The sequence below is a fragment of the Notothenia rossii genome, assembly GCF_949606895.1.
Source record: "Notothenia rossii genome assembly, chromosome: 10".
In the NCBI taxonomy this organism is placed as follows: Eukaryota; Metazoa; Chordata; class Actinopteri; order Perciformes; family Nototheniidae; genus Notothenia; species Notothenia rossii.
In genome coordinates this window covers 64,281,294-64,305,262 of record NC_136908.1, presented here as the reverse complement: position 1 = coordinate 64,305,262, position 23,969 = coordinate 64,281,294, and the positions used below count along the sequence as shown (strand labels likewise).

The 23,969-nt window shown below is 42.1% G+C and overlaps 1 protein-coding gene and 3 long non-coding RNA genes across 4 annotated transcripts; 2 read left to right on the top strand and 2 right to left on the bottom strand.

The window, feature by feature from the left end:
* The first annotated feature begins 560 nt into the window (after nt 1-560).
* LOC307021388 lies at nt 561-3,074 on the top strand. Its single transcript, XR_013803143.1, has 2 exons — nt 561-1,001; nt 2,891-3,074. It is a non-coding gene; the product is annotated as an uncharacterized lncRNA (long non-coding RNA).
* Nucleotides 3,075-3,727: 653 nt separating this feature from the next.
* On the bottom strand, nt 3,728-5,162 carry LOC307021387. The gene is made up of 2 exons (XR_013803142.1): nt 4,052-5,162; nt 3,728-3,831 (listed from the first exon to the last, which is right to left on the bottom strand). It is a non-coding gene; the product is annotated as an uncharacterized lncRNA (long non-coding RNA).
* A 1,642-nt stretch (nt 5,163-6,804) lies between these two features.
* Nucleotides 6,805-10,108, top strand: LOC307021386. Its single transcript, XR_013803141.1, has 3 exons — nt 6,805-8,062; nt 8,295-8,439; nt 8,985-10,108. It is a non-coding gene; the product is annotated as an uncharacterized lncRNA (long non-coding RNA).
* A 1,349-nt stretch (nt 10,109-11,457) lies between these two features.
* Nucleotides 11,458-22,814, bottom strand: LOC307021381 (caspase-3-like). The gene is made up of 7 exons (XM_079653428.1): nt 22,651-22,814; nt 16,123-16,529; nt 15,979-16,004; nt 12,742-12,862; nt 12,106-12,661; nt 11,746-11,952; nt 11,458-11,660 (listed from the first exon to the last, which is right to left on the bottom strand). The coding sequence occupies exons 2-6, from the start codon at nt 16,520-16,522 to the stop codon at nt 11,772-11,774; spliced, it is 1,284 nt and encodes a 427-aa protein (XP_079509554.1). The 5' UTR covers nt 16,523-16,529; nt 22,651-22,814; the 3' UTR covers nt 11,458-11,660; nt 11,746-11,771.
* Between the last annotated feature and the right edge of the window lie 1,155 nt (nt 22,815-23,969).

Sequence of the window (23,969 nt, the reverse complement as noted above, 5' to 3'; positions counted from 1 at the left end):
TTAAGAATTAATGGTAAAATTATATTTGTATCATTCATCAAAGATAGCAGAAAACATGCATTATGTACTAAGTAGGGGACTCTGACAGAGGATTACTCACAAAGTACACAGCAAGTACTTCATTTTATTTCTGGTAGAAGTCAAACTAGAACCGAGTCCAACAGGATCAGTTTCCTTAAGAAATTGTGGTAAAACATATTTGTTTCACTCGTCAAATATAGCAGGAATAATGAAGAGCAGCTAATTTGAAAAAGCGAACTCGAGAGACGGCTGAGTGACCGCAGTGCAGCACCGCTGTATATTTTAAATCTCCTAACAATGTTGTCCATTTTAGACAGAGGCTTATTATATTTACAGCCCTTAGTAACATCCATTCTCTGGGCTCAATATGTGTCTTGGCCGTTTCCGCTGTGATCGCTAAATGCCCCTTGTTTATAATAATCACCGGTCCTTCAGCAGGATACTGTAATGATTCAAAGTGTGATTTTAGCAAACGAGTGCTTTTGTTTTGAAATCACTTCCGTGAGTTTGGCCCCGCCCCTCGCTCCAAGGACCATAGAGAGGCGAAGTCCCGCCCATCTACTTCCGACCCATGGGACCCCGGAAGCGGAAAATTATACATTGACGTCAATGGAGAGAGAAAAGTCATCTTTCGATCCCGTTTGAATTGTGCCACGAATGACACATATGATGTTTGTCAAATTAAAAGAACATTTTGCAAGTCAAAAAAATAAAAATGTGTCGTAAAACTGTGAAGTTACAATTTTTTTTGTGTGAAACCGCTCAGTGAACTACAGGTCTCTGGTCTCGCACAATACGCGTCACCATCACAAAGATGGCTGTCACGTTAGTAAATTTCACCTGTTTCTTTCAGAATGAGGCGAAAAAGTATAAAACGAGGTGAAAATCACTACAAGTCTGGGCATGTTGAGAGCTGTACATACACGAAAGGGAGCGGTTCTGTAAGAGCCAGCATGCGGGACCGGCTTTACAAGGTTTCAGTGAGTAATATGAGTGCAATGTTTAAGGTTAATGTCAGCTAGCTAACAAGGTACACTAACGTGTTTTGTTTTAGCAACTAGTTTTCTCCTTAAGAACTTTGTGGTGTGTGTGTATGCTGTGGATAACATTAGTGTTCACAAGAACAAGATACACTCCCGTGTTTTGTTTTAGTTGCTCTTCAGATTGAAGCGGCCAGTTCTATAATCGACTATATGTGTGATCTCCTTTTTACATCTCGTTGTGTCATTTGAGTTTATTTGCTGTGTGTAGATTCAAGGATTTTGGTTATCTTGTCCAGGGATGCAAACTCGTCACCTTTCGGCGAAATTCTCCGTTTTGAATCCAAAATAGGTCGTTTTTGTGATTCCTGTAGATCTGCAATAAAAATATTTTTGGGGTATGGGAGGGGGTCTGGGACCCGGATTAATGTGCGGCCACGAGCTTTTTTTATATATATTATAATGAAGCGCGAGCTGTGTGCTCGAGTCTTCCTGCCTGTCGGCTCTGCTCATGATGTATAATAAGCCTCTGCTGCTCGGCGATGATGGTCTAGCTTCAGCAGCTACATTACCTACGGTGCGTTCGTTAATATTAACTGTGCGTCCGGAGTCACTGTGGCACAGACTGGACCGCTGGTGAACAGCTGTTAGAACGGGCCGTTCAGGTGTTCACAATAGAGCTCCCTGTCGGAGCGGCAGAGCGTGATGTGCACTGAAAAGTTTTTTTTCCCCGTCGCAATATTATCGTTGAGCTAGCTAACTAGCATACATTGTCACTATCTGCTAACGTTAGCTTTAGCCTTCGTTTTCTAATCGTTTTTTTCATAGGCTATAAACAGAGGTGGTATAAGTATATATCTTGTAATTGATTAAAAGTAGAAGTTCTCAGTTCTTGTACTTGAGTAAAAGTAGAAGTACCAGAGTGTAGGAATACTCTGTTACAGTAAAAGTCCTGCATTCAAAATGTTCCTCAAGTAAAAGTAGAAAAGTATTATTATCAAAATATAGTGAAAGTAGCGACAGTAAAAGTAGTCATTTTGCAGATTGGTCCATTTCAGAATAATATGATATGTTTTATAATGATTGATCATGAAGGTGTTCTCAAAGCTGGTAAAGGTGCAGCTAGTTTGAATGACTTTGTATACTGCAGGGTAGCTTTTGGATTTACTCCAGGTGGAACTAAAGTCTGATAACACTTGATTATATTTCACATCATTCATCCACATCTGTAAAGTAACTAAAGGTATTACATACGTTTAGTGGAGTAGAAGTACACCATGTACCTCTGAACTGTAGTGGAGTAGAAGTACAAAGTAGCAAAACATTGAAATACTTAAGTAAAGTACAAGTATCTCAAAATTGTGCCCAAGTATAGTACTTGTTGAGTTTATGAACTTAGTTACTTTACACCAGTGGCTATAAAGATAGAAAGACTAAGCCTTGCACAGAGGCATGAAAATACATTTTCAAAATGCTCAACAGTGCTGCCAAAATTATAAACTGACTGCTACAAAATTAAAATAAATGCTTTTTATATATTTCTATTAGATGTGACTCTATGGCGTTTCTGTTAATATTAACACTGCAGCTTTAGTTGTTCTGCTAAAATCCTCTGTTATTCCTCATTTTAAAGCCGATATTCTGTGGGGTCAGGGGGCTTGGATCCTTGTCACCTTTTTCATACCTGATGAGTTTGCATCCCTGTTGTCAATTTGTTTGGTTATCTAGGCACAGCTGTGTGTGACTCCCTCTGGTACACTGGTATGTGTTTTCCTAATGTAGAGAGCATTGATTAATTAATAAACTACACACTGACTCTAGATCCTGACCAAATCCTTATTTTTTGATCAAATGTTTTTCAAAAAAATGTATTGTATATTATATAACAGCTGCACATCACAGACCGGAGTCTCTGCTACTGTGGACCACGAAGGAGGGGATCATCATCCCCATCCCCAAAGACCCTGCATGGCATGGAAATCTCCTCCTCCTGGAACAATTCTACACCCAGCATATGCTCCCTGTGTTGGCCAGTAGAGAGGAGGACATTTCAATAAACATACTCTGAACACCCTCGGACTCTGCGTTGTGTTTCGTATGTGTGATGGGGTGTTATGCAGAGGGGAGGAAGACAGGACACAGCAGATTGGGATTGCGGTGGAGATGCTGAGCAGTTATTTAATTGTTGCATGTAATTATTATTATTATACTGCGTGCTTCTTAGTTATTCCATCTTTTGCTGTAACATGGATCTGTATGTAACTCTATATTTAATTATCTACCACACTTCCTTCTACATCATACACCATCATTATACATGGTGTATATAGGATATGTATTTATTTGTATACATATCTGTAAATTGTATACATTTATTTTTCGTATTTGGGATTTCTCTTTTGTCCACTCAAATACACTTGGCCCTTTCTCTCTTCCATGTGGAAAATGGCAGCTGCATATTCTGCTTTTCTCATCTGCTCCCTGTCTGCTCATCTACAATGAGAAAATTATATAATTAATTACTAATAATCATTTAAACCTGTTATTACCAATATTTCACAAATTCTTCATGTAAACTTAAGAGTACAGCTGTATGTTGAGTATGTCAACTTTGCTTGGTTCATCTTACGGGGGGGGGGGCAGCTACATGGATGTCGGTGCAGTCCACAATAATTTTGCAGCTGAAGGCAGAATGAATTTATTATTGACTCAGAATGAAGCACAACTTCATGTCATACAATACATTGACTTTATTTGTAATTGTGTAAAAATATATGAGCATTGATTAGCAAGCAGGACCTGCAGGAACAGAGAACGGTGATGGATGGAGCTGGGAAGAGAGAAGAATAAAGAAAATAGATCAACTTTATTATCGGATATTAAAAATTCAATTTCAAAACAAGTTGCCGCTCCTACAGTTTTCTAGTATGTAAAGATGATTTCACATGACCAATGCAAAATATCAAACTCAATACATGTGTGTCTCTGGGGGGTGCATTGTGCCTTTGATGTATATAAATAATATACCATAACCAAATACTATTACGTACAGTGGAAATCAGGTTGCCAGAGCAGGTCAGTCCAGTGTGCATGTTCCTCAGGGTCTCAGTAGTTACAGGTGAGGTAAAGAAAATAAAAGAGAAAAAGGTCAGTAACAACACTTTAAAGTAACAACACTGAATAATTATCTATTTTAATAATTTTCTCTCAGTAATCACTCAACTACTGTCTTTCCAACAAACAGATTGACTCACTCTCACTATCATCATCACAATGAAACACGTCCAGAAGAATGTCATGCAAAGCTGCCTGCCTTCCTTCCTTCGACTCTCCCTGAACTGCCTGATCTTTTAATGTTCAATGTTAACCATTTGTGCAGATAGCATTAAGTAGAAAATATGCTAATGTCGCGTTAGCCTACCTCCCGCCCCCTTAGCACCTGGTGGAGGGGACGATAGGCTACTCTTCAAATGTTTCACAAAATACTTACCATCATGACTACTCTTACTGTTTAACATTTCGGTTTACTTCGTGTTAAGGCTAATACAAATGACAAGGCTAAGTAATGTAATATAATGCTAACTAACATGCTCGCTACTAGCTAGGTAGCTAACTTGACTATGTTCCATGCAAAACATGTATATTACCTGATATGTTTGGTCCAACGACTCCTGGTCCTTTCATCAGACGGGAAGCGATAGAACGAGCAAGTGGTATGATCTCTTTTGTGATTACAACCTGGTACAAAGCACACAGGCATCTTGTCAAAGTGAATTTATTGGAGCAATCTCTTATATTTATTGGAGGGAATAAATCAGTCTTCTTCTTCCTCTTTGCTTTGCGAGCCGCAACCAGTCTTGGAGCATTATCGCCTATGACATCACTTACGCGACCCAGAATGCATTTGGGATTTGTAGTCTTTCTAGTTGCGTATTTTTCATAGTCTTATATTTCAACAGTTTTACGACAAACTGTGATTTCTTTTACATGGAAATTATTGTTTAAGATTGACAAACATCATATGTGTCATTCGTGGCACAATTCAAACGGGATCAAAAGATAACTTTTCTCTCTCCATTGACTTCAATGTATAATTTTCCGCTTCCGGGGTCCCATGGAGGCTCCCGGAAAGGGAGGGACTTCGCCTCTCTATTTAGTAAGGTAAAAAGCAAAAAGGCCTCTCAGACGCTCTTCCGTTTACGTGTTTAATAAAGAAAAACAATTGGACGGTAGATACACGGATTGATTGGCTATTTATTTTATATGATTTATCAACGTGATCATCAATAGCTAATCTGAGCTAATAAGCTAATGTGAGCGTGGTGCTAATTCTCCAACAGAAATGCAGGTATGTGAGTTTAGTACACCAGTTTGTTTATGTTGAATGTTTCACGTTGCTTATGAAAAATGTACTACCACTATACGATCACCAGTGTTGGGACTAACTGTAACGCAACTACTTTTTGCGGTAACTAATAGCGTTACTAGTTACCTGTTCCCATTCAGTAACGCCGTTATAGTTACTGTGATTGAAATGGGTGCGTTACATGATATGATGGAACTGAACCGAATCTCCCTGTGGATTTAACTTACAGGCGAATAATAATTATAATATCCCAGTTATAAACGACATGAATCAAAGATGTGTTGCTGTATTTTTGTGGTAAAAAAAGTCATTTATCATCATAATTGACACAGTGCCTGTAAACCGGAGGAGAACGCTGGCCTTTCTCCTCCTACTTGAAAGACTGAACTCACTGAGCAGCCAATCGTGTCGATCGTCGTCCACCCTGACGTGAACTGTGCCGCGAGAGAAGTAACGCGACGCTCTCGTCTGAGAAGCTACGTGACGTCTGCGTCTGAAGTTCCTTTACTCTGGTGGTTATCACCAAGTGACCCAGTGATGTTACAGCTGCTTTGCTGCTGTTCAAGCCAGACTCTATTTCAATATAGTTTTGGTATTAAAATAATGTTACACCTCTTGTATTCCCTGAACGCAAAAACAACCACAGACAAGAATATATATGTTTAATTATCAAAATGAGATCAAAGGCTGAGAAACAGGGGAAGCCTGTCTTCCCTTGGTCTCCATGAGAAAACTGTATATCACCACGTGTTCATGGTTTTGTGTGTGAAATAGATCGCTGCCGTGAACACGACTTCATCTATTTGTTTATGCTTTATTTGATATGGAGGGATGCAGTAGAAGTTCAGAGAAGAAGCAACCCCTAGATATTGTTTGTTTCATTTTGTTTCATTTTGGCCCCATGGCAGAGGCACATATAGAGTTAATGTGCAGAGATTGTAATGTCCCGTTTACTAAAATATGTATTGTTTTATGTTTAGTTGACAAAATAGTCACTGAGCTACATTTTGCTGCACTCTAGCATCTGAAGACAAGAGTTGTGTCCCCCTTTGGCCACAAGGGGGAGTGTATATATATATATATATTTTTTAATATTTTGTATAGATGTTGCAACTATACCGAGCTTTGGCAATACTATATGTAATTGAGGTCATGCTAATTGAATTGAGTATACCTTTAAGTGAGCTGTCAGGAGGAAACAAAGGTTCACCAACACATCGCTCTCCTGCTGAGAGGCTGAAGACGTGAAGGGTTAGGGTTAGGTTAGGGTTAGGGGTTAGGGTTAGGGTTAGGGGTTAGGGTTAGGGTTAGGGGTTAGGGTTAGGGTTAGGGTTAGGTCTGCAATGTCTGTGTTGTTGAAGAGTCAGAGATGCAAATTAGTCGCTTTTCGACGCCTCTCGCTTTTTTAACGCTGATCTGGGTGACTTGTGGAATTCGTGGAGAACCGAAGAGTTTTCGTTTTGGGGGGGATTGTAGCCCCGTTTTTAAAAGATTTCTGTACGGAGGGAAAAAAAGAGAGAGGGTTTTATTTTCTGACACTTGGTGAGTTCCCTGAAACACCGGGGACACATATTCATGAAAAGACGTGCGAGAGTGCATTTTGCACGATATGTCCCCTTTAAAGTAGAGGGGGAAATGTGTTACAGATCAAATCTATTGCTCAGATAATAATCAAATAAAACATTTATTTAATTTATTTCCTCTTGTTTGTCCAGCAGAGGGCGCTGTGGGATCAAAGCTCATTACACTTCTCTCTTTGGGGCCCAATAAACCCTAACCCTAACCCAAAAATCAGCGACTGTGTGAACGTGAACATTAATAGAATATCACCTCCCATCTTCAGAGCAATCTGACTATTAGAACATTAGCGTTAAGAAAGCTTACTTAAATATCTGCCACAACATAAGTAACCGGATCAGAGTAACATTAAGTACAGTCCGCGGCATATCACATCATAATGTATCATCTCCTTATCTGAGTCAGCTGAGCCGTATCTGGCCGTGCAACACTCACAGTGTCACATACTGGATGCAGAAGGATTATTTGAAGCAACACATTAAGTTGAGGAAACACTGGAGTCAAATGTAATGAAAGTCAGATGGTGTCTTAGACGGGGCAGTGATATCATAAACCTGTTCATGTACGCATTCAAACACTTGTTCTGTTACCAGCTGTATTCACCTTGCAGGTGCAGCTATGTGGCTTTGATCCTGGATCAAGTGTTTAAGTCATGGATGTTTAAAGTTTAAAGGCCCGGACACCCCAGGCCGATTTTGGCCGTTTTCGTTAGTCGGAAGACGAAGCGTGCCCTGTCGCCCAAACTCAATTTGGTGTGTCCCGCACCGTCGGCCGTGACACGCCTTATTTGGCCTCTCATGGCCGAAGCACACCGTTGAATCGGCCGTGCGTCGGCCACAGGCAGTCGGACAAAAAGCTAGCGAATCAGAGCATGAGAAGCGAAACGGAAGTGAGGGACGTAAACAAACGATTTAAGAAGGCACGCAGACGGCTATTCATTTTCATCTCATCGGTTTATTTGTCATCGTGGCGATCTGGAATGACGGAAACGAAGACCTGCTCATCACCTTGATCCAGGAGAGGCCAGCTCTGTACGACATCACAGAGAAAAGGTACTCGAACCGAGTAGTGAAAACCGGACTCTGGCGAGAGATTGAAACGCAACTTGGTTTCTCGGGTAAGATTATCTTTTTTTATCAATTGAGCTCTTTAGCAGATACTGTTGGCTTTGTATTGTTTGCCAGCGTACAGTGACGCTAACGTGAAATGTAATTTGTTATTTCAACCTTGTGTTTTGTTGTTATCTTGTTGCTAGCTGTTGCTAGCTGTGCAGTTTGGCACTGCATATAGATATGAATTGGACATGCTAACTAGCCACAATGCTTACATCGTTTATTTGTGTGCTTCAGAGAAAGAGCTGAGGAACAAGTGGGATTCTCTGCGAACCCAGTACACCGGTACAGGAGACTTGCCCCTTCAGGTAGTTGTGGAGCACAAAGGACGGGCAGACAGCAGTGGATCCTGAGCTGCAGCTTTTAGAGCCCTACACAAGAAGTAAGGAGAGTAGCTACTTCGAACCTCACCATCACGGGAACTATTTTATTTGTTGAGTACAAATAAGTGTTTTTTGCTTCTTTCATTTACAAAAACATTATTTTCATTCATTTGGTGGTTCCAGTGTTAAATATAACAATAACAGAATAATATATATATATTATTGTATTATAATGATTGATGTGCTCATCACCTTAATGTTGCAGCTGGTAAAGGAGGAGCTCATTTAAATGACATGCTGCTAGGTAGCTTATGAAATTCACCATGGGATCAATAACGCTGTTATCTTAACCTATAATAATACATGATAAAATATGTCTTGATTATATTTTGTAGTGTTCTGAATCTTCTAGAAGTATGTCTTTAGCATCTGAATAGAGCATCACAATGTGTCTACACTACAATGTACCTCTCACACTTGACCACACCCCAAACTAATGGCACACACGTTTCAGGGTATTGTTTTGTTATGAATGCTTATAAACTGTTTTAAGAAGCCATGGTATTAAATCCAACTAACTGTGAATTTATTTAAAAAAAATAAGGAACGTCCGGTGGCTGCAGAATCCCCCCACGGTGGCACCAGCAGGGAAACCTGGACCAGCACCACTGAGGAGCCCTTCCACTTTGATGCTGAGCCCTGCACTCCCCTGGCAGAATCCACCATCTGCACCACACCGGCACCGCTCGGAGAGGCCGAGCCCACTCAGCACTCGAAGGCCTCCGGCGAAGCGCGGGAGGACCTGAAGACGAAATCGCGGCCCTTTCCAAAGTGTTTGAGCACAGACTGTTCCCACGTCATCAGATGCGACGCTTCCTGAATCAGGTGCAAAATACCTTCTTCGAGTACTTAGAGGAAAATGAAACCTCTAGTCACTTGTCTTGTCTTCACATGTGACTCGTTTTTTTTAACATAAAGTTCACTCATTTTTAAAGATGTGTCTTTTTACAGACAGTTGTGGCAATAAAAAAAAATGGTTGTATTGCATAGTATTTTTATTGTATTGTATTTTTGTTGATTGTTTACTTTTTGTATTATTATTGTTTATTTTGATAATAAACCACTTTTTACCGATACTGCAAAATGCAAAACTTTATTTCGTACCTTCATACATTCAATTTAGCAAGAAGTGGCCATTATTCAGATGGGTGTTTCTGCAGGATAGGCAATGCTAAACTTTATTCATACTACATTAGATAACACAACATAGAAGGATTTCTGAAGTGGAGGAGCTCATTTAAATGACATGCTGCTGGGTAGCTTATGAAATTCACCATGGGATCAATAACATTTGTTCTTAACCTATAATAATACATGATCAAATATGTCTTGATTATATTTTGTAGTGTTCTGAATCTTCAAAGTTCACTGAAGTTATCAAATAAATGTAGCGTGGTATAAAGTGCACTGAATGGGAGTGGAGCAGAAGTATATAAAAAGGATTAGTCTCAAGTACCTCAGCATTGTCCTTCAGTAAATGAGATACTGTCTACCGCTGTTCATTTACCTATTGTGACATCAAATATATATATATATTTATATATCTGCATTAGTTGATCCCACTTGATGCTTTGCTCTTGCTGCTTGCTTTACACTGATGTCTTGTTTCTCACTGATGTAATCCCCTGTATGAAAGGAGCTATACAAATAAAGTTATTATTATTCCGATGGATGTTTCTCTGATCATTCTCCCATTCTCCTCCTCAATCTGCGACAAGTATTTGAATGTTGTAGCTGTTACTATAACCAATGCTAATGCTAGGGCTGCAACTGGCAGTAATGTAGGCACATTGTTATTGTTTCTTATCGCTGTGTGATTCAAAGAAACATGGAACACACGCTATGTGTTTGTTTATATCACGCAGTCTGTTCTTCTTCTCTCTCCTCCGGTTGTTGCCTCTTTTGAATGAGGAATACACACTACCGCCGCCTGCTGGTAAGGAGAGTTATTGCCGCTCACGCACTGAAGTCTTTGCGGTGTGTTCCCGTTCGACACATGGCCAAGACGCAGGAGAACACGGCGACGCAACAGCCGGCTTCTGCGAGTTCTCTGATGACTGCTGTGTCAGGGCCTGAACTTCTTCATATGTCTAATATTATACTTTTCATTCAGGAAGTATGACGCTGCTGCGCTGTCAGTGCGCTTCTCCATGTTTGTGATTGGTCAAATGTTGCTAGCCCCGCCCCTTTCACGTGAACGCGCACTCAGCCGGACAGAGAAACCCTGGCTTGAGTTACAGAGTTGATAACCAGTTGATAGCCGCTTAGCGAGAGCGCGTTTGTTTTGGATGAGGTAAGGTAACTCAGAGATCCAGGGTCTGTTGAACCGGCTTCAGAGCACAGGCCTCAGTAAAGCCAATAGATCGTAATATTACAAACTTTTGTTTTGGAGAGAACCGCCCTGCACAGAAATCCTGTTTATTCCTCCATGTGTTGAATCCGTTCTAAAGTCCTCCATGTGTCCAGGAAGCTTCCAAATAACGGTAATTGATTTCCCCCTCATCACTCAGTTACTCAACGGCTTTCATAGAAATGTACGAGTTCTGCAGGCTACGGGTCATGCTTGAATGTATTAACCTAAGACATAATAGATAGATGTTTGTTTCAAAGGTACTTTATGAACTTGTATGCATACTGGAGTAAACATATGGTTGATCATTAAGATCCTATGTGTCCCCAGAGTCCGGCAGAGGCTCCGGCATGTAGGGCTTCTGTTTGTAGAAAGTTCCAGTTCCCCCCCCCCCACCAAAACATGGACCAAGTGATCATCGTTCTTTCGGTATAAAGAAAGATTTATTCTGCAACAAAAATCTGTGATAAAATACAATTATTCAAAGTGACGATTAGAAAAATAGAGATTAAGAATAATAAAAAAGATAGAATGCATTTTAAGAAACCCCCCCCCCCCCGAGTAGATTATACCTCCTCAAGTCAGACATTGTATAACTAAAACAGACACGATATAAGGAAGATATCGTGTGTGTGTGTGTGTGTGTGTGTGTGTGTGTGTGTGTGTGTGTGTGTGTGTGTGTGTGTGTGTGTGTGTGTGTGTGTGTGTGTGTGTGTGTGTGTGTGTGTGTGTGTGTGTGTGTGTGTGTGTGTGTGTGTGTGTGTGTGAAGCATGAATCAGATAGCTGCTCTCCAAACAGATCCTCAGCAGAGAGAAAGGCTCGGGCGTTTCACTCCTCAGGTACCGGCGGCCAGGTGCCCTCAGTCAGTGCTGATAGGGAGGAAGGGAGATCGTTAAAGGGCCACACACACACACACACACACACACCAGGAGAGAGTAAAGCAGGGGTCCTCACAGTATTGTGTGTTTGGCGATGAGGCTTCAGTTGCGAGGAGTCAACACAAGAAGCTTCCTCAGGGTGTGCCTAATTTCGGGCATCTGCGTTGTTGGACCACATTTTGGACAATAGCCCGGACCACAGCTCGGACCACATTTCAAAACAGCGTACTCCCTGGCTACTTCCTTGTTCACGCGGCGGAGTATGACTTCAATTTCTTCCTTCCTGAAATATATGATAGGTAGAAGAACATGTCATCACATGATGGTCACATTAAGTCCAGGGTAAAATATACATGCTAACGATTTCATCATCAGATCTACAACATCTTTCAGATATTTCAATAACTACATCATTAATGTTGAGTTTGACATTCACCTCTTACAGCCCTCTTCTAGCTGCTTACAGACAGATTGGATGAACCAGCTCCCCTCCTTTGTGTTTCTTAGAGAATAATAATCTTCAATAGTGGCAGTATGAACTAGAAAATCTGCTCCCAGAGGGATGAATGTCGAGTCAGAGCCGTCAGCCTGCAGATTGTCTGATGCCACTCCAGGATTTGTCTGCCCCCCCTGGCAGGCCTGGATCAGGAACACTTTGGGCTTGGCAGTGAGGGGAGATTGATCAGTTGCCGTGAAGGTTCTCGTTATTTCTTTGATACGGAGGGGCTGCCTATCAACCCCCAATACGACACCCTTGTCTCCGTGACTGAGAACACAGCAGATGAAGGCATCGCCATGCTGAGGAGCCCCTAGATCTGGATCTAGATCGGTGAATCCGCTGCCAGTCCACTCCTGGACCTTGAGCTCCTGCAGCTCAGAAAGGCCCGGCTGAGAAGCAAAGCATTTCAGCGCTCGCTCCATCTGGTCCTTGGTTTGGTCTTTACACATCAGCACTCTGAACCCCAGCCAGCTGAACACCTTTCCCAATCTTCCTGCAGTGAGATAAAACCTAGTTAGGCTTCAACAGGCAACACCGGGACGATGATATGAATCTGTCAACTCTGTAACGTACCAGCATCTTTATCGGTTCCACGTCTCACGTCTTCACGTCTCACACCATCAGCAGGAAACGTTTTGTTGTTTATGATCAGGCAGAGGCCGGTGGGCTGGCTCTTCAACTCGTACTGATCGCCCTGAAAACAACAGAAACTATTTCACACAAACACAAAATGATGGAACTGGAATGGATTAGGGCGGGGCCACGTGGACACAATCTAATATATTTACTCTTTAAGGTTTCTGATGAATAATAATAGCTATGTGGATATCATTGCTAAATAGTGCTGCAGATCATTAAAGATATTCATAAATATCCAAAAGTAGAAGCAAGTACTCAAAACAAACAAACTCCTTTGAGTTGGCTCTTTTGAAGAAGCCCGCTTGCCACTCCAAAGATGGCGGCAATGTTCAAGACGGTCACCAATGATTGTTTGGACATTTCTTTTTTTTGCCATTAAATCAATTTCACTGGCTCAATGATTGATCTTGGTGTCAAAATCATACATTCAATAACCACGTAGAAACAGAATTCAGACGTCAGGAATGACTCAGAAGTGGTCTAAGCCAGGGGTTTACTAGGGCTGTCGTTTTGCGTTAATAACGCGTTAACGCCACTAATTATTTTAACGTGATTAACGCATGTGTATTTCTTGTCCTCGGCCGCCCCGTAGTTTCAGAGCGCGTCGAGTTTAAAATACCATCTACAGCTGATGCTGACAGCCCCGCTCCTGTTGTCCGCTTGCAGCAGACCACACTTCCACGCTCACCGGCAGGCACCGACTGGCCATCGGGAGGACCGGGAGGGTGTGTGTGTGTGTGGCCCGAGAGAGAGACCTTACGTGTTGTTGTTAGCATCTGGTGCTAGCTAGCTGCGCTAACGGATATAACAGAGGAGACATTTCGCCACAACTGCGCCGAGCACTTGACTTCATGCAGACACCCACCCACCCACCCACCCACCCACCCACCCACACACACACACACACACACACACACACACACACACACACACACACTGTATTGTATTATTGTATGAGAGAGGTTCCAGGTTGTTGTGTGTAATATTCATGAGAATATTTGTCATTGTTCAAATGATAATAAACAAACATATAAAGCATCTCCACTCCATGTCCACTCATATGTTGATAAGAGTATTAAAAACTTTAAAAAATATCCCTCTAAGGTGCATTTAGAAGAGATACAAAATTAATTTGCGATGAATCGCAATTAACTATTTTAATCGACTGACAGCCCTAATATATACACATTCAGGTTTTTGATGAATAATAATATGTGGATATAATTGCTAAATGCATAATTAAATATATTAATAAATAGTCCAAAGGTGGAAGCAAGTAGGCTTGGGCGGTATCATTTTTTTCATACAGTCATACCTTGCTGACATCATACCGTGATATACGGTATATGACGGTATGACTTGGGTCGACTTGAGTGAGGTGGCGTTCGGCGGCAAATAGATGTTTCGAACGGTATATTATATGTTCGGTGTAAAATGCAGCCCGAGCCGGTAGACGCTCGCAAAGTGCCGCGACGTGCGCGCAAGTGCAAATCAAGGGCTGCATACATGACACATTGTGCAAATGGCACATTTTGAGATCGGATACAGGACGCGTTTGTAGATGTCAGACGTTGTTTACATAGTGAGCTAAGTTAACAATATATCATCATACATAAACATTTTCCGGGAGTAAATACTTGACTTATTGAATAAAGTTTGCTATATTCACGAACTAGTTTGGCAATATTATTCCGTGCACGTGTTAAAAACCTTATTTCCATTTGATTCATTGGATTACTCGCGTGAATGTTTAGCACGTAAATGCTTTCGTTTTTAAAACCGTCCGACCTCCACTACAAAACCATCAACCAGTTGCATAGGATTAAAAAATGTCAACACTCACTCACACCGTCTTAAACATTCCCAAAGAAGTGCCTCTGTCTCTCGTTGTGCTGGATGAAGTCACTGGCGACGAGTAAACCCAAAATAGTCCCAAACAGGCGCAGAGGCATTTTTCTTTTTTTACTAGTTCTCCGAGTTCGGGGCCGGCAAATGCTGCCGCCATCTTGCTCAGCTCAGCTCTGTGCTGAGCTCTGAGAGCGGGAAAGACGGACTGCCCTCTGCTGGCGCGTGCTGTGCATTACAACCAATGTCGTCCCTATCAAAACTCAGTGTCAGTGTAATAGAATGAAACGCATCTGTGATTTGTGTCTGTGACGTCACGGTATTGAAAATCATACCGACGGGATTTCGAAATACCCTGGTATACCGTAATACCGTCATACCGCTCGAGCCTAAACAAACAAACTCCTTTGAGTTGGCTCTTTTGAAGAAGCCCGCTTGCCACTCCAAAGATGGCGGCAATGTTCAAGACGGTCACCAATGATGGAAATCACTTTCACTTGCTCAATAATTGATCTTGGTGTCAAATCATACATTCAATAACCACGTAGAAACAGAATTCAGACGTCAGGAATGACTCAGAAGTGGTCTAAGCCATAACATTTAAATAATCTGCCTACAGAAAACTGGGTAGCCAACATGCAGTGCAGCTGTAGGTGTTGGAGGTATGTTGGGGTGTAGGAGTGTAGAGGTACACTGGGGACATCATGGTGTTCAGTGTTGGTAGCTTGCTAACATAGAACACTCTCATCAGTGAGCTTTCTAATGCGCCCCACATTGTAACGTTCTGTGTTTAAAGAACATCGCTCTGAAGAACTTTCTAAATTGTGAATTTGGCTGTAACTCAAAACCAAAATCACAGAATTTGGTCGAGTGGTGAAAATGTTAAAAATATTGGTTACTTGGAGGAAATGACGGCCATCTTGGACATTTTTCGATTTTTCTTTTCAAAATGTACGGATTTAAAAAAAATAAGATTGCCCCAGGGGGGCGAACAAGAACATGTTGGAGCTTTAATGCACTTCTAATTGCTACATTTATATGCAGCACTGTGAGACAAATAATAGAACAGAAAGAAAAATGTATGTAAATTCTGAAATGAACACTTACACAATATTACCATGTCCGAAATGTAAGAAGATATCTAGTCCCATTTTACCGTTACACCTTACCTTTACTATTCTTAACTACTTTGAATCTTACCCTAACAGTATTTCAATGCTACTATTCTAGATGTGAATACAGGATCATAATTACAAAGCCTGACTAAAAACCCTGACGCAAGCATTTTCATATTAAGTGTGCTTTTTCAATATTAGGTTATCTCACCTCCTCTCCGCTGTCTGGCTGAAGATCTGCGGGAATTAGAGGGAAACAGAAGGACACTTTACAAACGTAACATTTTAAAATGTCAACCTCACAGTAACACACATTTGGCATGCGTATTAGTCATTTGTATGCATGTTAACGTACCGGTGATTTCAACTGAAGAAGCCTGAACCGGGTGTGGCAAGAGGCGCTTTCCCTTCTCCAGTATGTTCTTCAGCTCAGGGAAAGTCTCCTGCATCTCCTCATCAGTTTGCTGGAGCTTCAGTATGTTCTTCAGCTCAGGGAAAGTCTCCTGGATCTCCCTATCAGTTTTCAGGAGGTCCAGGAAGGCTTGGCAGGTCTCCTCTCCTTTGTTCATGATCTTATCCACCAACTCCACAACGTGGCCTTCTACCTTCTCTTTGGTGATGCTTTTCAGATTCTTGTACTCACGTTGAGTTATCAACTTCTTTTCATAAGCTTTGTTGAGGATTAGCGTGTAGTCTGCTCCCAAAGTGTCCACAATGGATGTCTTATTACTTCTCAAAATGTCGTTGGCTGCCATGCTGAATCTGACAGGGAGAAAAACAACAGGCATAGTAAATATATTGGTCTATTTGTTTTCATCATAATCTGGCACCAAAGATAAAATGTATCATTTTTTAGTTTACTCACGAGTTAAAAGCATCAATAAAAGCAGCAACACCGTTCAGAAGGAATCCATATCGCTTTAGAGTGTACTTTAACTCTCTAGATTGAATCCATGCTAACCTGCTATCAGCTAACTTTCAGAACTACTTCCTACGATAATGGCATTAAGTGACGTTGCTAAAGTTAGCCACTTTATCAAAGTGGACCACGTGTTTCAGAGCACTGCTATCTCCAGTGGTGTAGTGGGGATTTTTTTACTGGGTGGATCAGTTGCAAGTGTGTGTTTGTTGTAATAATGAGGAAAACATAATAGGCAGATTTCACAGTAATTATAATAAAAACGTAACTCAAGCATTTATGCAACTTGATTTGAAGCGTGTGTGTGTGAGGGGCAGAACTGTGTGTGTAGGGTGACCAGGTGTCCCGCACTGTGCGGGACTGCACACACAACATTTTTATTATTTGTCCCGCGTCCCACACATTGAGACTATGTCCCGCATTTGAGTGATAGTCGCTCAGAAAGGCCGGATCGGTTCGCTGACAGCCGGCACCGCCCTTCATTATTATATTGTCTAAACGGCATCATGTAAGTTGCGCTGACAGGCGACACAGAGGTCCCCAAGCCCCCCCCACCCCCCGTTGACAGTTCACGAGCGCGTCCATAGTGTCTCCCGTCCACCCACCACCCCGTCCACCCAGTAAAAACATCCCCACTACACCACTGGTTGTAGTAGTACACCAACATGGATTAAAAGTGGGTTTTTTTTACCACAATGTGGGGAAATTAATGGATAAATGCACGGATTATTATTATTATTATTATTATTATTATTATTATTATTATTATTATTATTATTATTCCCACTCCGATCGGGACACTAGGTCCACCGTTTCCCCGCAGCGAGGCTCCCCCCGTTGACAGTTTACGTGGGCTGGGTGCAGTGGCGGACTGGCCATCGGGACGAATCCCGATGGGCCGGTACCGAAGTGGGCCGGTCGGATAAGTCACTAGCACATCCCCCACTCCCCCCCGTTGACAATTTACTAGTGGTACCGAAGTGGGCCGGTCGAGAGTCCCGGGATGATTTGTAGTCCCAGTCCACCACTGGCTACATGACCGTATGATCGCCCATATTGACGCACCTAATTCCTAAACTTCTAACAGATACAACATAAACCGATCCTTCAGCCTCAGATGAGCTCTCAGACACGTTCAAAATTAAACTGTCATCGCTGTCTGAGCTTGCTGCTGTGTGCGCCATCGTGCGTTTACATGCAGATGCTGGGATCCTGAACGGTGCAGCTGGAGCGCTGTGCCCGCATTGACGTCACACATAATTTGGCGGGACTTGAAGAATCCCCGAGAAGATCCAGGAAATGGTCAACATTGAAGGAAAGATTAATGGTTATCAAAGTACAAATATCCAAAATCAGTTCAGTAACGGTTTTCAAGGGGACAATATTTACTCAAATTGATGGGTTTGGATGATGGGGGAAACTCGTGTCACAGGCTCTTTAAGGCTTCATGATATGATATAACCTTTTCGAGAATGTAAAAAAAAAACGTAATCTTTAAAAAAAACTGCTCACTAGCGCCCCCTATTGTGTGGTAGTCACATATAGTTTCTCAGAACTTCACGAATTTTGGCACAGACATTCCTCATGGAGTTGCAGACATATTTGTAAATGGCTTTTATTTGCCCCACCCACCAGGAAGTCGGCCATTTTGAAAAATGTGTGTTTTTCATGCATTTTAAGCACATTCTTTCTAACTCCTCCTAGAGGAATGATCGGAAAAATTCCAATCCAGCACGAGTTCAGCCCCTATCCAATATGATGCTAAATTGAGAAGAAAATGTTTGATAGCACAATCGTGGAGGTCGTAAGCTAACAGCGAATACACCATTTTTGACGATTTACATGTCGCAAATTACTCCAAACTACTCGCATATAGTTTTTCCGATATTCACAAAATTCTGTATACACATTGCTCTTATATATCGGACATATTTCAAATTGCCTTCAATTAACCCCGCCTCCGAGAAAGTCGGCCATTTTGAAAAATGTGCGTTTTTCATGCATTTTAAGGACATTTCTGCAAACTCCTCCTAGGGGAATGATCGGAAAAATTCTAATCCAGGACAAGTTCAGCCCATATCCATTGTGATGCTAAATTGCGATGGAATAATCGATCGCTCAAACGATGAGCTCGTAACCGAACGGAAAATGTTCAATTTTTGATGATTTACATGTCACAAATTACTACAAACTACTCGCATATAGTTTTTCCGATATTCACGAAACGCTGTATACACATCGCGATTATAATTTCACACATATTTCAATTGCTTTCCATTAGCCCCGCCCCCCAAAAACTTGGCAATTTTCAAATATGTGCGTTTCGCATGCATCTTAAGCACATTTTTGCAAACTCCTCCAAGGGAAATGTTTGGAAAAATTCCAATCCAGGACAAGTTAAGCGCATGTCCAATGTCATGCTACATTGAGATGGAATAGTCCTTCGCTCGCTCAAACACACACACACACACACACACACACACACACACACACACACACACACACACACACACACACACACACACACACACACACACACACACACACACACACACACACACACACAGCTACAGCCCTTGTATATTTTATTATGTGAAGCACTATATGGTTTCATGAAAAATATCTAGTTTATTTGTAGATATCTCCTAAAGCCTACAAATAAAGTGTGAAATGTAGGCCTGTTACATGTATTATTGAGCGATATATATTATACACACTGTTCTGCTTTCTGCACTGACCTCAGCAGCTGTTCTCACTGTAAACATCGCCTCACAATGAAAGCATAACCTAACATCCAGGGGAGATGTGATTAGTGAGTAAACAAACGGTAAAGGGCAGAAAGTCTGATGCACATTTGATCATCTTGAATAACTTATAATCACAACGGGAACAGTTTGCAGAGCTGTGCTTCGTTGACATAAGTCCAGCCATGCGTCAAGCCTCTCATCACCATGCGAGGGCCCGCTCATCACTGCGCGCACAAGTGCGACCGCAGTTTTAATTAATTATGAAGTTATTACCCTAGGCAATAAATAACATTATTTTCTATATATGTATTTTTATATAGTCTTAAAGATACACCCGGCCCTTTGAGTGCGGCCATAATGCTGATGTGGCCCACGATGAAATTGAGTTTGACCCCCCTGATCTACAGGATCATTAATGCATGTTTTTCCTATGAGGTCTGGTTTAAAGCACCGCTAACCCTCCTGTTGTGTTCGGGTCTGAAGATTTACTACTTTCATCACTTTTTAGTTTTACATTCGACTGCATTAAGGCTTCATGATATCCTTCAGAGACATTTGAACATAGAAAATGCTGATCACCACTTTCATTGCATTTTGGATGATTTAGCCCCCCCCCCCCCCCCCCCCACAGAGCGGAGCAAGGGGAACGAAAGTAAAAATAAGAAGCAGCATTTTACGGCGCGCTATCATGGGGCCGCCTTGAGGGGGTTTCCCGACGTGTCGTTGCAGTAAATTAAAGGGTGTTTCATGTTGTCGTTGCTGTGGACCTTCTTAATCTACCTTCTTTGGGGGCCCCTTCTGGTCCGGGGCCCCAAGCAGTTGCCTGCCTTCCTGTTCGCAAGGTGCGCACACACCATTGCTTTTTAGCCGAAGGAACCGGATCACGTTTTGTTCAGTCAGATAATCCCCACATGTCTACCCTACTTTTATAATGTACCATTTTTGACCATTTATATGTCAGATAACCGACTGACACCTGCCTGCCACATCCCCCCCCCCCCCACACACACACACACACACACACACACACACACACACACACACACACACACACACACACACACACACACACACACACACACACACACACACACACACACACACACACACACACCTACAGCCCTTGTATATTTTATTATGTGAAGCACTATATGGTTTCATGAAAAATATCTACAGTTTATTTGTAGATATCTCCTAAAGCCTACGAATAAAGTGTGAAATGTAGGCCTGTTACATGTATTATTGAGCGATATACAGCTCTCAAGTCTCACGCATTTGGCGAGAGACACACGCATTTCACTCCATTCACACGCCACACCTTGTATTTCTCACGCAGAGATTTCTTTCCAGGGTACTGCCCACCAAGTCGCGCCCCGCAATTTTGTAAACAAACTAGGCTTGTTTGAGACGCGTGCACTCCACTAGCACCCCCCCCCCGTTGACATTCGCGGTACAGAGGGCTTCATGGGAACTTTGAGTGGAGCCAGAAGTTGGAGTACCAAACACCGCTGCCAAAATCTCACTCTGAACTCTGTTCAAAACTTGAGAGCCCTGGATATATATTATACACACTGTTCTGCTTTCTGCACTGACCTCAGCAGCTGTCCTCACTGTAAACATCGCCTCACAATGAAAGCATAACCTAACATCCAGGGGAGATGTGATTAGTGAGTAAACAAACAAACAAACAAACAAACAAACAAACGGTAAAGGGCAGAAAGTCTGATGCACATTTGATCATCTTGAATAACTTATAATCACAACGGGAACAGTTTGCAGAGCTGTGCTTCGTTGACATCCAGCCATGCGTCACGCCTCTTTTAAACATCACTGTTGGCTGAAATCGACTCCGAAGAATATATCAGTGTACCCTAGGTTATAGCTCCTCCAGAGACACTCCTCTCTCCTCTAAATCAGTGTATCCTCGGTCACGGCTTCTCCAGACAGCCTCCTCGATAATCGATCCTCGACGAGCCTTTAGAGAAATTAGTTTTCCTTCGAGACGGCGCGCCGACACCCGTTTCCGGGTTGCTGCCGGAGGACCTGGGAGTCTGGGACGCGAAAATGATAGAAATCACAAACGGCTCATTTCCGAGGACCCGCGCGCGTCTGCTTGACGCCGGGGCGACCGGCTGCCCTCCCCGACAGGCGCACGGACGCGAGCGCCCGCTCATCACTGCGCGCACAAGTGCGACCGCAGTTTTAATTAATTATGAAGTTATTACCCTAGGCAATAAATAACATTATTTTCTATATCTATATATGTATTTTTATATAGTCTTAAAGATACACCCGGCCCTTTGAGTGCAGCCATAATGCTGATGTGGCCCACGATGAAATTGAGTTTGACCCCCCTGATCTACAGGATCATTAATGCATGTTTTTCCAATGAGGTCTGGTTTAAAGCACCGCTAACCCTCCTGTTGTGTTCGGGTCTGAAGATTTACTACTTTCATCACTTTTTAGTTTTACATTCGACCGCATTAAGGCTTCATGATATCCTTCAGAGACATTTGAACATAGAAAATGCTGATCACCACTTTCATTGCATTTTGGATGATTTAGCCCCCCCCCCCCCCCCCCCCACAGAGCGGAGCAAGGGGAACGAAAGTAAAAATAAGAAGCAGCATTTTATGGCGCGCTTTCATGGGGCCGCCTTGAGGGGGTTTCCCGACGTGTCGTTGCAGTAAATTAAAGGGTGTTTCATGTTTCGTTGCTGTGGACCTTCTTAATCTACCTTCTTTGGGGGCCCCTTCTGGTCCGGGGCCCCAAGCAGTTGCCTGCCTTCCTGTTCGCAAGGTGCGCCCACACCATTGCTTTTTAGCCGAAGGAACCGGATCACGTTTTGTTCAGTCAGATAATCCCCACATGTCTACCTTACTTTTATAATGTTCTATTCTAATCGATAGATTTATGATCCGTCTCTTAAATGTGTCTCAACCAAAGACCTTATTTCCAGCTACTTTCCTAAATCCTATGTAGAAATCTCATTGCTTTTTTTTCGAGGGAACCGGAAGAAGCTCACTTCTGGGTTTTAGGACGCGGCACTGCAGCACTCTATACCAGTAGTCTGATACATTATTTACAGTTTGAAAGGGTGATCAATGAAATGTGATGATTAATGTTTTTTGTGTTAATGTAACAGCAGTTAAAACAGGACCGGTCAAATTTGAGTAAGGGGGAAAAACCCAACAGCACCATTAAAGAGCGAGCTTACCTGCATCAAGTCCTCCGTTAGAAAAACCTGGACCGGGCTCCTCTGGGGGGTTTGTATCCGAGAATAGGAGCTGTTTTTCGGCTGCAAGAGTGTGTGTGTGTTCCGCTCCTCTGTTCGGAGATGTGACTCCTTTACAACTTGACTTTGACTTAAAAGCAGACCTGAGCTGTGACTCACGTGAGTGGGCGGGGCCTGAACTGTAACTGGCAGGAGGGGGCGGGGCCTGCCCTCAGTGGTGACTGACAGGCAGGACTCAGTACTACACTACACATAAATAATTGATTGATTAGTCCAGGTGATGTGTTTGATGTCTTAAGATATATCAGTTTATAATAAATATTAGTTGTTGTCATACCCTGGGTCTCCACTATCAGCTGCAACAAGAAAGGACATCAAATACCACAATCATAAAAATATGAATTCAAAGATTATTGTTATTTCTTAAAAAAAAAAAAAATGTTGCATTTATATATTAAAATAAAGAAATAAAGAAAATGTATGTTCTATAAAATGTCTTGATTTTTCAGTGAACATTTGATAAAAATACGATTCATTAATTAAAATAATCACTAATAATAAGGGGTCAAAAACACGTGAAATGCCGAAAAATCCTGTTTCTTGGATATTTAGTTAAATGAAGAAATAAAGAAAACTTAAAATTACTTTTATAACATTTTATAAATACTAATATTTAATATTAAAATGGAAAAATATTTCTTGTAAGATAAAAAATTACGCGAATTCGCTCCGACGGCGAGCACGAAGCGGTGAACGCGGTGCGAATCACGCAATTGAGGCGATTGAACGGTGCCGCCTCAAACGCGAGAGTTACATTTTTTCAACTCGAGCATCAAATTCACATGACACGTTCTCGCGGAAGCCAATCAGCGGTGAGGATCTCAGCCTGCCGTTACTGACGTTCAACCAGAAAACATCAGCCGTTAGCTGTTAGCACTCAGAGCTCACAGCTCCTCATATCTGATCAGAAACTAGACAAAAGTTAAACAAGTCCAAACCACATACTGTCTGTGTCATGGAGAATACAGTCGCTGGTTTGTTTCTGTCTGTATAGGCCGTTGTTGTGAGTGTGGACGGTCGGAGCATATACAGCGTTAGCTTAGCCGATCTCCATTCAGAAAAGCAAGTCTGCAGACTTGTCAAAGCATTAATTCATGGTCTTTACTGACCGGTATCAGTATGTTGTTACTAACCGGTATCAGTATGTTGTTACTAACCGGTATCAGTATGTTGTTACTTCGGCATCATTTTTGAAACGTGTATTACAATTAAATCACGGTCAAATATGTTCATGTTGTAGC